General features: G+C 42.5%; 1 protein-coding gene across 6 annotated transcripts in view; it reads right to left on the bottom strand.

Annotated features, from left to right (window-relative positions):
* Positions 1–14,675, bottom strand: part of CNNM1 (cyclin and CBS domain divalent metal cation transport mediator 1) — a 68,236-nt gene that overhangs the window by 33,364 nt on the left and 20,197 nt on the right. For all 6 annotated transcript variants that reach the window (XM_054503720.1, XM_054503721.1, XM_054503723.1 and 3 more), the window contains exons 2-3: positions 3,893–4,036; positions 586–726 (exon numbers count right to left, since the gene is read on the bottom strand). In XM_054503720.1, coding sequence (XP_054359695.1) covers positions 586–726; positions 3,893–4,036 — 285 coding nt within the window. The remainder of the gene's footprint in view (positions 1–585; positions 727–3,892; positions 4,037–14,675) is intronic.

Raw genomic sequence — 14,675 nt, 5'->3', positions numbered from 1 at the left:
TTATATACTCAATAAATATATGTTGGATTAATTAAATATTGAAGTTAGTGATAGATATGATCATTCTAGGTCAGCACATTAATTAGGCATGGATGGTCAGAGGGTTCAAAGACAAACTTTATCTTCTTCACAAGAAGGAGTTTATCTTTGGATTTTCTCACTTTTTTTTCTTTCTAAAGATCCCAAGATGCACAATACACTTCTGTATTTTAAAAATTCATAGCTGACAGGCTTCTATGGTACTGCTCTAGGGCACTGTAGGTCAAACAGACAGGGAGATGGCCTCAGGCTTCAGCGAGGAAGTGAGTAGAAGAGGGAAAAGTGCAGCAATGGTTTCTTTAGCTCTTTTCTCTGGTAGAAGAGTTGAGTTATACTCATTTCTTCCTCTATAAGATCAGGCCTGGGGCTCAGTACGACAGTAGGTGGCATCCATTACCCTGTCTAAGGCAACCTCCTTCCTAGAACAGTGCTTCTCAGTCCTGACAGCACACTGGCATCAGGCTGGAAGGTACTAACAAGGATTGGTGCCTGGCTCCCACCCTAGAGATTCTGTTTTAGCTTCTCTGGAGTGGAGACTTGTCCTACCTGTGGCCATGAAGCGGTGTGTGGCTAGCAGAAGCTGTGGTGAGATCTTCACCCGCATCTCCGTGTCCGAAAGCTTAAACAAGGAGAAGTCATGCCGCTTCCGCTCCCGGTGCGGGACCCTCTGCTTTTTCCGATTGTCAGCTGTGGGGTCACAGAGGACAGATTGCAGCTATCTCAGAATCACGTTGGTCTTTGGAGGTTTTCCCAGAATCACAGGGGACAGAACATTTCTGCAGTGTCAACTATGGGTGACATCACAATATCACCCAGGAAGTAGAAGGATGTTGGTGAGGGATAGACAATGGGAGCCTGCCATCATTTCAGTGTTTTCCACACTTAGGGGGTGTATAGTAGAAAAAGGGGAAAGCTGGCTTGGGGTACCCAAGTCTGGGGTTCTGGGGCTGGTTCCCCTACTTACTCACCATGCAACCTCTCTAAGCATCAGAGTTTTTATTTTAATCTGTACAAGGAGGCTAATAATATTTAATATAGCTCTCATACTCATCTTGTGCAATTAATAATGAGACTCCAACTGGAAACTACCTGTGAGAATGCTTTTACACAAAGTCATACACACACAAGGGACCTTCATTCTTAGTATCAAGAGGGTTGCAGAGGCCCAGGGAATTTCTGACTCTGTCCCCCTCCTTTGCCCTGAACTGGCCTCACCTAGTCTCCTGCTACTTATGTGAACCATGCTCTGAGTGGTACCTGAAGCATGCCACACAAGGAAGGAGGGAGGCCACCACCTCTTATCTCACAATTTCCCTGCTTCAACCCCAGTCCCTCCACTGGGAGGGAATCAGGGGAAATATAGGGAAGAAGAGAGGAGAAGAAATAAGATTGGAACTATAATCTCTAAAGGTGGGTTTTCTGGGTGGGGGCCTCAGGGAGGGTCTGGTACCTCCCAAGAGCCTATGTATCAGGCATGTAATTATTGGTTGAAAAAATTTGCTTTTTCCAATTTAATTTGCTCTCATTCTTTTTAAAGCTTGTCTAAATATATCTACTTCCCCCCGCCCCCGCTTTTTTTTTTTTTCGTTTTTCTTTTTGGTAGAGGAAATGTTTTCTTTGGTTCTTTCTCTTTTGCTTTCTCTGAGTTTTGAGTAAAATTTTGAAACTGCTAGCCCATCTTATCTGCACTAAGGGGAACAGGGAGAGAGATTTGGGTTTTCTCCAAACTTGGCCTAAAGAGAAACAGGGCTGTGGGGGAGCGTCTGGTGCAAGCTGAGTGGATGCAGTGAGAATGAAAAGGAATGAGCACTTTCGGCAGGAAAATAAGGCCCCAGAATCCGGCTCCCTGGTGTGCCCCCTCTCCTTTTGGGGCTTGCTTTTGGGTTTCCTTCTAGAAGGGTCAAAGTGCCCTCCTGCCAGCACAGCTCTCCCATGGCCCACTCTGACTCTGGGTCTTCACAGTCATCTGGCCCCTGCTTTGACACTCCTTTTGCTCAAGTCACAGTGGGCAGACCCAGACCCAGGTGTCCAGATAACGTAAAAGGTCAGGGTCATGCAAGAAGAAAGACAGTATCCTTGGCTTCTGGGCCTTTTCACAGCTCTTAAGCAATCATGCCAGCAGCTATTTATAGGTAGAAAGACCCTAACCTGCTCCTGTAGAAAGAGGATCACTCAGTAAAAGAGTAGCAAATACAGGTTATTAGCCCAGTTCTTTCGCTCTCACTAGTGAGCAACTTTCTGATTTGTATGATAAGTTTGCCTAAATAGCCCCCCTCTCCCCCATCAGATTGCCACTTAACATGGCATCATTAGGGAGTCATTCCTCTGATCGCCCCCTTCATTCCTTAGATTTTAATAGTGTGTGTTTGAAGCCTTGAGGTTGTTCAAACAAGTGCCCTGGGAGGAGCTTACTCATTTAGACTATTATCAGCACCTAACACCTTAGTGTGAATGGCTTCACTAGTTTATCTGAGACATCTGGGATTTTTTTTTTTTTTTTTTTTTTGAGACAGCCTTGCCCTGTCACCCAGGCTCCCATGCTGGAGTGCAGTGGCACAATCTCAGCTCACTGCAGCCAGGACCTCCCAGGCTCAAGTGATCCTCCCACCTTGGCCTCCCAAGTAGCTGGGACTACAGGCACATGTCACCACACCTGGCTAACTGTTGTATTTTTTGTAGAAATGGGGTTTCACCATGTTGCCCAGGCTACACCTGAGAATTCTAAATCAAGAGTGGCAGGCAGAGGTGGGGGAGGGAGAGGACATTTCCGAGCTCGATCCCCATGTGAGGAAGACACGCCTGGTCGGGGCAAGCACAGCAGTGCCCAGGCTCTTGGAGGGAGGCGCCATAACTCTGTTGCTTGTCTTTGTCAAGGCCTGCCCCACCTTTTAGAGTTGATCTCTTCTTTGTCTAAAAGGAAGGCACTGTTTCTGCACTGCTCACTACCTTATGGTATCAAAGCTCTTTCTACCAGGAGCCAGTTTCTGAAAGGCCGCATCTCACAAACTAAGGACCAAAGTCTGAAATGAGTTATCGGGAAGGAAGAAAAGGATGGCTATTCCTTGAGATGAAATTCTCAGGAGGAAACACTTCCCAGCCTAGGGACTCCCATGGACTTAGATAACCTTCCAGTCCTAGAGACAAAGCATGCCTTTGTAATGTCTGCAAGCAAAGCTTTGATAAGGTTCAGTAACCCAAAGTACTCACATCAGCATAGAAAAGTCTGTATTGTTCCTGAGTGAGGGAGTTAGGAAGGGGAGCAGACCAGAAAGAAGGAAGCAGAGATAAGAGCAGGGATGCTGGTGGCAGGGAGAGAACAGAAACCCAGGGTGGTGGGCTCAAAGGCATAAGAGGACAGGGAAGTTTGTAAGAAGGAATATTCAGTTTTTGGCTTAGGCTGTGAGTAGGCAATCTCTTGACAGTCTCCACTGCTCACTGATGTTCTGGTGTGAGTGGAACCCCTGTTGGGGTCTGCATCTAGGTGGATGAAGCAACCAAACAAGAACATGGGGGACAGAAACAAGGGCAGAGAGGCCTCTGGGCACCATCCTGGGAACACTGTGTTTCCTGTAGTCCCTTTTCTACCCAAAGGCTGGGAGGTCTCCTTTTCATAGTCTTGGCTCAGTTCCTGAAGTTTCCCTCCTGATAAACACTTAGCTAGCATGTTCCCAGTGACTCAGAAATGATTCCAACTAGGGTATCTTGCCACAGCAGCACCTGGCATAGGTGGCTGACACACATCAGGGCACAGGGTTTGCCCTGACACCCTTTCTATAAATCAAACGAGGCTTTACCTGAGAGTCTTGGAGGAAAATAAGATGACCCTGGAGAACAGCCAAGGCCGTGCACTTACTGTAGAGATCAGTTTCATCCAGGATCTCCGACTTGATAATCTCCTCTATGATATCCTCCAGCGTGACAATGCCCATCACCTCATAGAAAGGGTCCCCTTCTCCCTCATTATTCACCCGCTGGACAATGGCCAGGTGAGATTTTCCTAGAGAACAAATGAAATCACAGTTAAGTATCGGGGACATTTTCAGAGATCTTTCTTTGTGAGAAAAACGATACAAAGTTGCTGTCTGACCAATCTCAGGACTGCACTCATCCCTGGACCTCCTTAAAATATGAAGTTTTTATGCAAGCACTTATAAATGCAAGGGCTTATAAATGCAAACCTTATTCTTCTAGATTTGTGTTTCTATTTAGGGAAGTTACTGAATATACTCAAAACCAGTTAATTTGTTTTCTTTGAACTTTTACAAATTAGCAAGTATATGTTAGCTGATATAATATGTACTAATTGAAAGAGCAAGAATTTAGAGTCAGAATTACAGTAAAAGACATTCTCCCCCCTTAAGCCCCCTTCCCCGCTAACTATCCCAGTTACTATTCCTTGGCAAATCATTTAATCTCCATTGAATTACCATCTCTCATCTAGAATCAGGAAATAATGCCAGTGTGGTGATTTTAAAACATGGCCTTTGTGGTATGCCTCCCACGGAGAGGTGTGGTCTACAGCCCCTCCCCTTGAATCTGGCGGGGCTTGTGACTACTTCAACCAAAAGAGAATGGGAAATGAATGTCCACTATAGGACTTCTGAGGCTAGGTCATAAAGGCATGTAGTTTTTGCTGCAAGAACATTGTAAGAAGTCTGACTACTACCCTGAGGCCACCATAGCGGAGAGGCCACATGTAGGGGCTTAGGTGCCAGTCCCAGCTGAGCCCACCCTTCCAGTCTTCCCACCAAAGCGCCAGGCAGTTTGGCAGAAGAAGCCGTCTTGGAAGTGGATCTGCCAGTCTCAGCTGATCCAGCCCCTTGTCTCACTCACTAGCCTTTCTTTCTTTCTTTCTTTCTTTCTTTTCTTTCTTTCTTTCTTTCTCTTTCTTTCTTTCTTCTTTCTTTTTCTTTCTTTCTTTCTTCCTTCCTTCCTTCCTTCCTTTCCTTCCTTCCTTCCTTCCTCCTTTCCTCCTTTCCTCCTTCCTTTCCTTCCTTTCCTTCCTTTCCTTCTTTCCTTTCTTTCTTTCTTTCTTTCTTTCTTTTCTCCCTTCCCTTCCCTTCCCTCCCCTCCCCTCCCCTTCCCTTCCCTTCCCTTCCCCTCCCCTCCCCTCCCCTCCCTTCTCTTCTCTTCCCTTCCTTCCTTCTCTCTCTCTCTCTCTGTCTCTCTCTCTCTCTCTTTCTTTCTTTCTTTTTGAGATGGAGTCTCTGTCACCAGGCTGGAGTGCAATGGTGTGACCTCAGCTCACTGCAACCTCCGCCTTCCGGATTCAAGTGATTCTCCTACCTCAGCCTCCCGAGTAGCTGGGACTACAGACAAGCCTTCCCACACCCAGCTAATTTTTGTATGTTTAGTAGAGACGGGGTTTCACCATGTTGGCCAGGATGGTCTCAATCTCTTGACCTCGTGATCCGCCCGCCTCGGCCTTCCAAAGGGATTACAGGCGTGAGCCACCTTGCCCAGCCTCTCCCCAGCCTTTCAAGCAGCTCCCAGCTGTGGCCCCAGACACTGTGAAGCAGAGATAAGCCATTCCCACTGTACTTCTTTTGAATTCCTGACTCACAGAATCTGTGAGCATAATAAAATAGTTGTTGTTTTATGGCTCTAAGTTTTGGGGTAGTTTGTTAGCAGCAATGGTAGCTTGAACAATCAGTACCTATAAGGTGATTGTGGAGCTCAAATGACCTAGTGAATATGTGAAAAGACTATAAACTACAATGTGTCATTGGCAGAGACTTCATAGACTTCATTTTTATTGCCCGATGACTGAATAATAATAGTTTCCATTTATTCAGGTCTCACTATGTGCCAGAGAACTCTAAATTTATCTATTTAATTCTCATAACAACCACTGAGGTAAGTGCTATTCTCCACATTTTACAGATAACAGAACTGAGGCACAGATTGGTTAAGTAGCATGCCTGAAGTTACACAGCCTGTAAGAGCAAAGCTGGATTGCAAACCTGGTAACTAGGTTCAGTACTAACCTGGGGACTGAAGTTTTGTCTAATAGTCCTGCTTCATATCGGTTTGTTTTCTTCTGCTATAGACACATTTCCTGGTCCTTTTTCAAAAGTAAAAATCTGGTTGGTTCTTTCCCTTGGCTCAGAGACATTTAAGGAGAAAATCTGGGGTACTGACTCAGATGTTATTATGGAAAACAATAAAAAGCAAGTTCATGCTTTATTAGCACCCTTTATAAACTCTTTTTTTAAATTATACTTTAAGTTTTAGGGAATATGTGCACAACGTGCAGGTTAGTTACATATGTATACATGTGCCATGTTGGTGTGCTGCATCCAGTAACTCATCATTTAACATTAGGTATATCTCCTAATGCTATCCCTCCCCCCTCTCCCCACCCCACAACAGGCCCCAGTGTGTGATGTTCCCCTTCCTGTGTCCGTGTGTTCTTATTGTTCAATTCCCACCTATGAGTGAGAACATGCAGTGTTTTACCCTTTATAAACTCTTGCTTGACCATTGCTAAAAAATATCAGTCAAGAGGAGTCATCAGTTAGTGGGAGGCATAATTAACAATTAAAATGTAAATGAACTTCTGTATCAAATATCTGAAATCGTAAGATAGCTACCCCTTGGAGTTTTTAAACTAAAACGAAATTGGAAAGACGGCATTTGTATCACCCAAGAATGGTCTCTAATTTTTTCCCCACCTTCAACCTAACCTTCAGCCTCCTTCTGTACTGATCTGATCATGTTACAACTCTCCTCAGAAACACTCTATGGCTCCCTACTGCTTACAGAATCAAGTCCAGGCTCATTAGTTTGGTGTAATATCATCAAGATTCCACAATGTGGCTCTCCCCTGTCTAACTGTATGCCCTGCTACATCCCCTAATCATTCTATGCTTCAGGCATACCAGGTTACCACCAGTTCCTTGATTTCTCTTCCCCATTGCTGCCATCTCCCCTACCCCCAACTCTGAGCTCTAGCCCAGGTAGCAGCTCACCAAGAAAGCTCCCCCAGATCCACCCCACTCTGAATCTGAACCAACCTCTCTATTACAGCATTTATCACAAATTGCTACTTCTTGTAACTAGCAATGTATGTCTCCTACACTAGACAGCATTTCCTCCTCAGATCATGAACTACTTTAGGACAAAGGATCATATACTTAAATAAAGTTCCCTCCGTATATCAGACAGCCAATCAGTGCCCGATGAACCGAAGACTGAATAAAAACTCATAATTTATACAATAGGTGATATTAAAACCAGATACTAAAGAAAGCCTTTATTTTTTGATAAAATATAATAGTATGTTTAAATTAAAATTTAAACCTTGCATCAGTGTTTCTAAAATTATCCTTCTTGGAAACAACTACATCCTACCCAGTTTGGCCAAAGTACTTTGTAGCTTAAATTAGATTATATTAATTGTTAGAATGTGCTCAATTTAAAGTTTTTCATTTCTAACACATTTTTCTTAACTTACGGCATCTATTCTCACTTTTCTGCTAACATGTGCTAGCAGATGACAAAACAAATGACTAGTATAATGAAAAGTCTTGGAAAAGTGATTTCTTAAAATTTTTTCCTATAATTGGATATTTTTTGGTAATGTGAACCCTAGAATACATATAATACAGCCATACTCCCTACCACTAAGATAATTTATTCATATGATGAAATTAAATTAACAGTTTTTGATATTTTACAAAGAGTACTATAATTTCCACATTAAAAAACCACCATTGCTCTATACTTTGAAAGTTCAGTTTGAGGACACACTATGTTATCACCAAGGAATAGAGATTTTAAGCCCTAATTATATAATATTTAAGATAATGTACCTAGGTAAGCTATTTAGAAACATTTTATAATTTACTCTCAGCCTCTGAGCTTCCCTCCAAAGCCTCTTGAGATCTGCTACACAAAAATGAAAGAAGCCATTTCTTCTTAAGTACAGACTGGGACGGGAATTGTCAGTCACAATCCTTATTCCGAGTTGACACTCACAGAGACAAGAAAACCAGCTGTTTCCATGTCACACATACCACACACACTCATGAAAGGTTGGTCTTTAGGAGCCCTATGCCTGCACCTCCCCTACTCCCTTCCTAAGCTCTAGAGGTGCTGGGGGTGGCCCTATGTGAAGCCAATCTTGAGACAAGCGCAAGTCACTCCCTCCTGCCACAGCACTTTGTACACATCTCTGTATTGGCATTTATAATAACAATAATAGCTGTTATTATTATTATTGAAGCTACCTGTTGCTATGCACATTCTAGGGGCCAGGCACAGTGTCAGGCATTGCACACACATTATTTGACCCTGGTTGTTTTCTATTTATATGTGATCCCCACCTCCACCCATGAGGGTAAGCTCCCTGAGAGGCAACAGGTATGCTACAACCTATTTACTCCTGTTTCCTCAGAATCTAGAATAGCACCTGGCACATCATCAGTAAGGAAATACAAATCAAAATCTTACAACTCTTAAGAAGACAACTCCAAAAGTGGGCAAAAGATTTGAGTAGATATTTCTCCAAGGAAGATAAACAATTGGTCAATGCACACGAAAAGATGCTTAACATTGAGAAGTCAACAAATAGTAGCGGGTAACTGGATATCCACATGCAAAAAAATGAAGTTGGATACCTACCTCATACTATACATAAAAATGAACTAAAAATGAATCAAGCATCTACATATAAGAGTAAAAACTATAAAACTCTTAGAAAAAAAAATAGGAGAAAACCTTAGAGTAGGCAGTGATTTCTTAGGACACCCAAAACACAATCAAATAAAAAATAATAGATCAAATGGACTTCACCAAAATTAGAAACATCTGTGCAAAGTACACCACCAAGAAAGGTAAAAGACTATTCACAGAATGGGAGAAAATATTTGCAAATCATTAGATAAAGGACTTATATCCAGAATATATAATGAAATATTACAACACATAAAAAACCAACTCAATTAAAAAGTGAGCAAAGGATTTGAACAGATATTTCTCCAAAGAAGATATACAATTGGTTAATAAGCAAATGAAAAGATGCTTAACATTGTCATCATGAAGGAAATTCAAATCAAGATGCTAATGAGATACTTTATACCCACAAGATGGCGATAATAAAAAAGACAGATAATAACAAATGTTGGTTAGGATGCAGAAAAAATTGAACCTCTCAGACATTGCTGGTGAGATTGAAAAATAGTCTGGTGGTTCCTCAAGATGTTAAACACAAAATTATCAAATGACCCAGCAATTCTACTTTTAGAAAAATGAAAACATATGTCCACACAAAAACTTGTACACAAATATGCAGAGTAGTATTATTCCTAATAGCCTAAAAGTGAAAACAATCCAAATGTTTCCAAACAAAATGTGTTATATCAATAGAATTGGATATTAACCTGCCATCAGAAGGAATGAAGTACACCCTACAACATGGATGACCCTTGAAAGCATTATGCTAAGTGAAAGAAGCCAGACACAAAAGGCCATATGATTCCATTTATGTAAAATTTCCAGAATAGACTAATCTACAGAGGAAGAAAGTAGATCATGGTTGCCAGAAGCTGGGGAAAGGAGAGTGTGGTGGGGCATGGCTAAGTGAGTACAGAGTTTCTTTTGGGGTGATGAAATGTTCTGGAATTAAATTAGTAGGGATGCTTGCACAACTCTGAATACACTAAAATGCATTAAGTGTGCACTTTAAAAGGATGAGTTTTATGGTATGTGAATCTTATCTCAATGAAGCTATTATTTTTTAAAAAGAAAGCCAATTGAAAAAAATAATAATCCATGCCTGAATGAGCAGGAAGTTGGTGCAGCTGAAAGTTACAACCTACAACACAAGTTGAGTAAAAGTAGGGACTGCTTCATAAAGAGAATGGGTTGAAATGAGAGGAATGCTGGTTTGGACTTGGGTAATAATTTACAGCACACATTACCATTTTGTGCTCTAGGATGTGTGGAGAGTAAAAATGGTCTCCCACAGGTGAGGCCACTGGGAGACCAGAAATAGGGGAGAAGGCACCATATTATGAGGTCTGTGCAGGCGGAAATGGTCAACAGGTATGAGGGCTTTATTACAGGCAGGAGAGGGAAAATATAAGAACAAAGAGCTGTTGGCCTGGTTCACATCTTTCAGAAACCTCATCAACTCTCGGGGATGACTTGTGAATATTTACAACTCCTAAACTGGGTCCAACTGGGGCAGTGTGGACTCAAATATCCCAAGCGTTTCCATCTTTCTCTGGGCAAATGCTCGTATCTAACACATTATTTCTCCTCTCTACCTGTTCACCATTTCTACCTTTACTTCCTAATGGCATATGTGGTAAAGTGGCTTAAGTTTTGGTTTTTCTCTTCTGCCTTCCTATGAGATTATGTGAATGGGAACTGTGGCCTTTTCTGTTGAGCCATCCCTCTACAGACTAGCAAAAATTCTCAAATGCCTTCTCACAACTATTAGCCCGATCTCAGTTTCCTTCCAACTTTCTAGAAAAGTGAGATGGCTGCGAAATAATTTAGGCTAATAATGAAGAAGAATATCATTTACACAGAACTTCATAGTTTGTGAGGCTTTATACAGAGTACAGAAGAACACTGAAGTTGGATGTTCTTCAGGACTTCCTGTACCCATCATGGTGTGAATCAATGATTGGACAGGTTCTCAGCTTTCTCCAGAATCTATTGAGACATGTGTCTTGTGCATATTTTTAAACAAGTTAGCCTTGTTTCCAACTTCCATTGAAGGGTTCTATCTCATTTGCTGGGAATTTTCCTTGGCGAGGTGGTGGTGCTGGCCGGGTGGAAGCAGAGACTGTATTCCCTTAGGATCATTACTACAAACAAGACCACACAGTAAAGCCATATTAAGCTACAGATGTTGAGGAGTAGACTAAGCTAAGTTTGCTGTACACACTCTCAGTCTTGAGTCAGGTCCAAAACAATTGGGGCCCTGGCAAATTCACCCTTCCAATTGTTAAAAATAGTAAAAGTGACAAACTTTAATCCTGCTAAGTCCAAGAGCATAATGTATCTCATAAAGATTCAGCAGAGGCAAAAGGTACTTCTTTGGGTGGAAAACTCTTGAATGATACTAGTTTATGAGGCATTTTTACATGTTTCTTGAGCATACTACTGTGCCATTGAACATCAATAGATGAGAAATCTCTGGGCTGAGTTGAAAAGTGAAGAAACAGTGGGTTTTATGAAAATGCACTTTCTAAAAATGAAGGCTACACCTGTCTCTGAGGTCTAAAGAACATATTTAACTCTGGGCTCACTGGTGTCTCACTTGGGATCTGGTGACTACAAACTCTTTGGCCTCTGGCTTGATTTTCTGCCATGTTCCTGGTGATCAGCCTCAACAGAAGCCCAGCACTGTCCTTATGGCCCTTCCTGATTTCTACCAGCTGTGAGCACCTCAAGCCTTGGTTTGCTTCCCTCGAGCCTTGACTAGTTCTTCCCAGCCCAGCCTCTGATTTACAATCTCTGGCTTCAATCTTGCCCACAATCTTGATGAGACACAACAAAGATGATCTGCAACTGAGATTTGAACCTTGTGTGGACTACAGTGTTGGGATGCATTTGGGTGGAACAGGAGAAATAATCCTCAATGAAGCCTCAGGGGTTGGAGTCATACTTCTCTAGGATTAACTGATATTTACTGGTGATCTATCTTTCCTCTATTAAACAGGGCCATATGGTAAGACCCTCCACTCTCAATGCTTTGGAATGCATCTCACCTAGTTCAATGGTTTTCAATGCTGGCTGTGCATTAGAATTACCTGAGAAGCTTTAAGTATATTCTATTAATATAACTCAATCTCACACCTGGAAATTCTGATTTCATTGGTGAGGGGGTGGCATCAGTAGTTTAAAATGACCCCCAGGTGAGTCTACCGTTCAGCCAAAGTTGAGAACTACTATCTTGGCTTATGGCATTGGTCCTCAAAGTGTGATCCCTGGACCACCAGCATCAACATCACTTGAACTAATTAAATATGCGAATTCTGGCTGGGTGTAGTGGTTCATGACTGTAATCCCAGCACTTTGGGAGGTTGATGCGGGGGGACTGCTTGAGCCCAGGAGTTTGAGACCAGCCGGGCAATATGGGGAAACCCTGTTTCTATAAAAAAAAATACAAAAATTAGCTGGGCATGTTGGCATGTGCCTATAGCCCCACTTACTAGAGAGGCTGAGGTGGGAGGATCACCTGAGCCTGGGGAAGTTGAGGCTGCAGCAAACTGTGATCATACCACTGCACTCCAGCGTGGGCAACAGAGCAAGACCCTGTCTCAAAAAATAAAAAAATAAAAATGCAAATTCTCAGGCCCAACCCTAGACCTAGTGAATCAGAATCCCTGGGGGCATAGCCCAGTGATCTGTGTTTTAATAAGCTTTACAGGTGGTTTTGATGCAGGCTAAAGTTTGAAAACCACTGGTTTATGAGTAAGATTTGTCACACTGGTTATGAGGAAGAGAAACCAAGTACCAAGATGTCTAGTAAATACTGGTCCCTTTGGTGTACCTAGCTTAAGGGTCACAAGATCCTAAGTACTCATGAAAAGAACCTCCCAAAACAAAGGGTAGCTGCAGTGGCAAGGTGATTAATGCTGTATCTTATATTGTGTGAGTGGTTGTAGTATTTTGTTGACATGGGCAAAAAGTAGTAATTGACTATTCAACGCTGGGTTTGGGAAAGGGTCTCTTTGTGGCTTCTGTACTAATCTCTTCTGAGACACGCTTGAGATACCACATTACCTATTAGGCTCTTGGCACATTTGAGGTCAATAAAATTACCCATTACTGAAGGTCAAATTAGTGTTTTCTATTGCCCCAATAATCCAAAGGGCAGTCCTGGTACTGGTTACTGGCAGTGTTGTACCTAAGGTTTTATCATCACTACCTCGTATTGACATACCCAAACTACAAGTCAGATTTCTTAGAAGATGAGGTTTCCAGGCATTGCTTTTAAAGCAGTGGTTCTCAAATGGAGGTGATTTTGCCCCCCAGGGGACATTTGGCCATGTATGGAGACAATCTGGTTGTCACAACTTGGGGCAGGGAATGCTACTGGCATTTGGTGGGTAGAGGCCAGGGATGAAGCTAAACATCCTTCAATGCATAGGACAGTCCCCCACCACAAAGAATTACCTGGCCCCAAACATCAATACTATCGAGGTCTAAAGCCCTGGCCTATTAGGGGGGTGGGGCTGGGGGGAGGGAGAACATTAGGAAAAATAGCTAATGCATGCTGGGCTTAATACCTAGGTGATGGGTTGATAGGTACAGCAAACTACCATGACACACGTTTACCTATGTAACAAACCTACACATCCTGCACATACACCCCGGAACCTGAAATTTTAAAAAATGTAAAAATATACAGAAAGGCAGTGGCAGCAACATCACAACTGTATTTTGATATTTGAAGAAGCTAAAATAGCCTCCAAAGTCTTTAATAAATATAGCCTCATCTATTCTACATGGTTTAGGCACATCCATAGAGAAGAGCTCTCAAGGACTCCATTAGCATACCTCCGATGCCTTAGGGGAACAAAAAGGCAAATAATTGATTTGCTTCCTCTCTTCTTCAAAAATAGCTACAGCACTTTGGTAACTGTTCCCAAGATAAAAAGCTAGGAGGAAAGCATATTGCTTGGAAATAGAGAACTAAGCAAAATCGTTTTATGGTTTTATGGTTTCTGCCTCACTTGTGACCTTCACCTTATAAAATATAGTGGCTTTTGCTACGTTCTTCTTCCAGGTGTGCTTGCAGCATCTTTTATTCATTTGGTAGACAGCATTGAGTGTCTCCTCTTTCTTACCTTGGTCTTGGTCACTTGGTACCAATGGAAATGTATTCCTTGGAGTAGCAGCATGAACACTACCTGGGCCTTTGTTCAAAATGCAAGATCTGAGGTCCCATCCCTGCCCTACAGAATCAGGATCTTGTGGGGTGGGGTGGGGTCCAGATAGCTGTTTTTTGTTTTTTTTGTTTGTTTTAAGACTGAGTCTTGCTCTGTCGCTCAGGCTGGAGTTCAATGGCGCGATCCCGGCTCACTGCAACCTCTGCCTTTCAGGTTCAAGCAATTCTTCTGCCTCAGCCTCCCGAGTAGCTGGGACTATAGGCTCATGCCACCACGCCCAGCTAATTTTTGTATATTTAGTAGAGACGGGATTTCACCATGTTAGCCAGGATGGTCTCGATCTCCTGACCTCATGATCCGCCCACCTCAGCCTCCCAAAGTTCTGGGATTACAGGCGTGAGCCACTGTGCCCGGCCCAGATAGCTGTTTTAATGAACTCTCCAGGTGATTATTATACATACTAAAGTTTGAGAAACACTGCTCTTGACATGTGCTACTCAAAGTGTGGTCCTTGGATTGGAAACATGGTATCACTTGGGAGCTTGTGAGGGAAGCAGAAATTCAGGCCCTCATCTTAGCTTTCTGAATCAGAATTTGCATTTCCTCAATATCTCCAGGTGATTCTTACGCACACTTGGGTATCAGAAATCCTGGTCAAGACTACCCTACTTCTCTTCCCACCCTTATGACTGGATCTTTTCTATTTCCATTGTGGATTCCTTTTTTTAAATCCTCGCCTACACATAAATATATCTTAAAGACTCCGACTCAGTGATTCTTGAC

Source organism: Pongo pygmaeus, chromosome 8 (genome assembly GCF_028885625.2).
Source record: "Pongo pygmaeus isolate AG05252 chromosome 8, NHGRI_mPonPyg2-v2.0_pri, whole genome shotgun sequence".
Lineage (NCBI taxonomy): Eukaryota > Metazoa > Chordata > Mammalia > Primates > Hominidae > Pongo > Pongo pygmaeus.
Note: the sequence above shows the minus strand (reverse complement) of the source record. Positions and strands in the feature narration are given on the sequence as shown.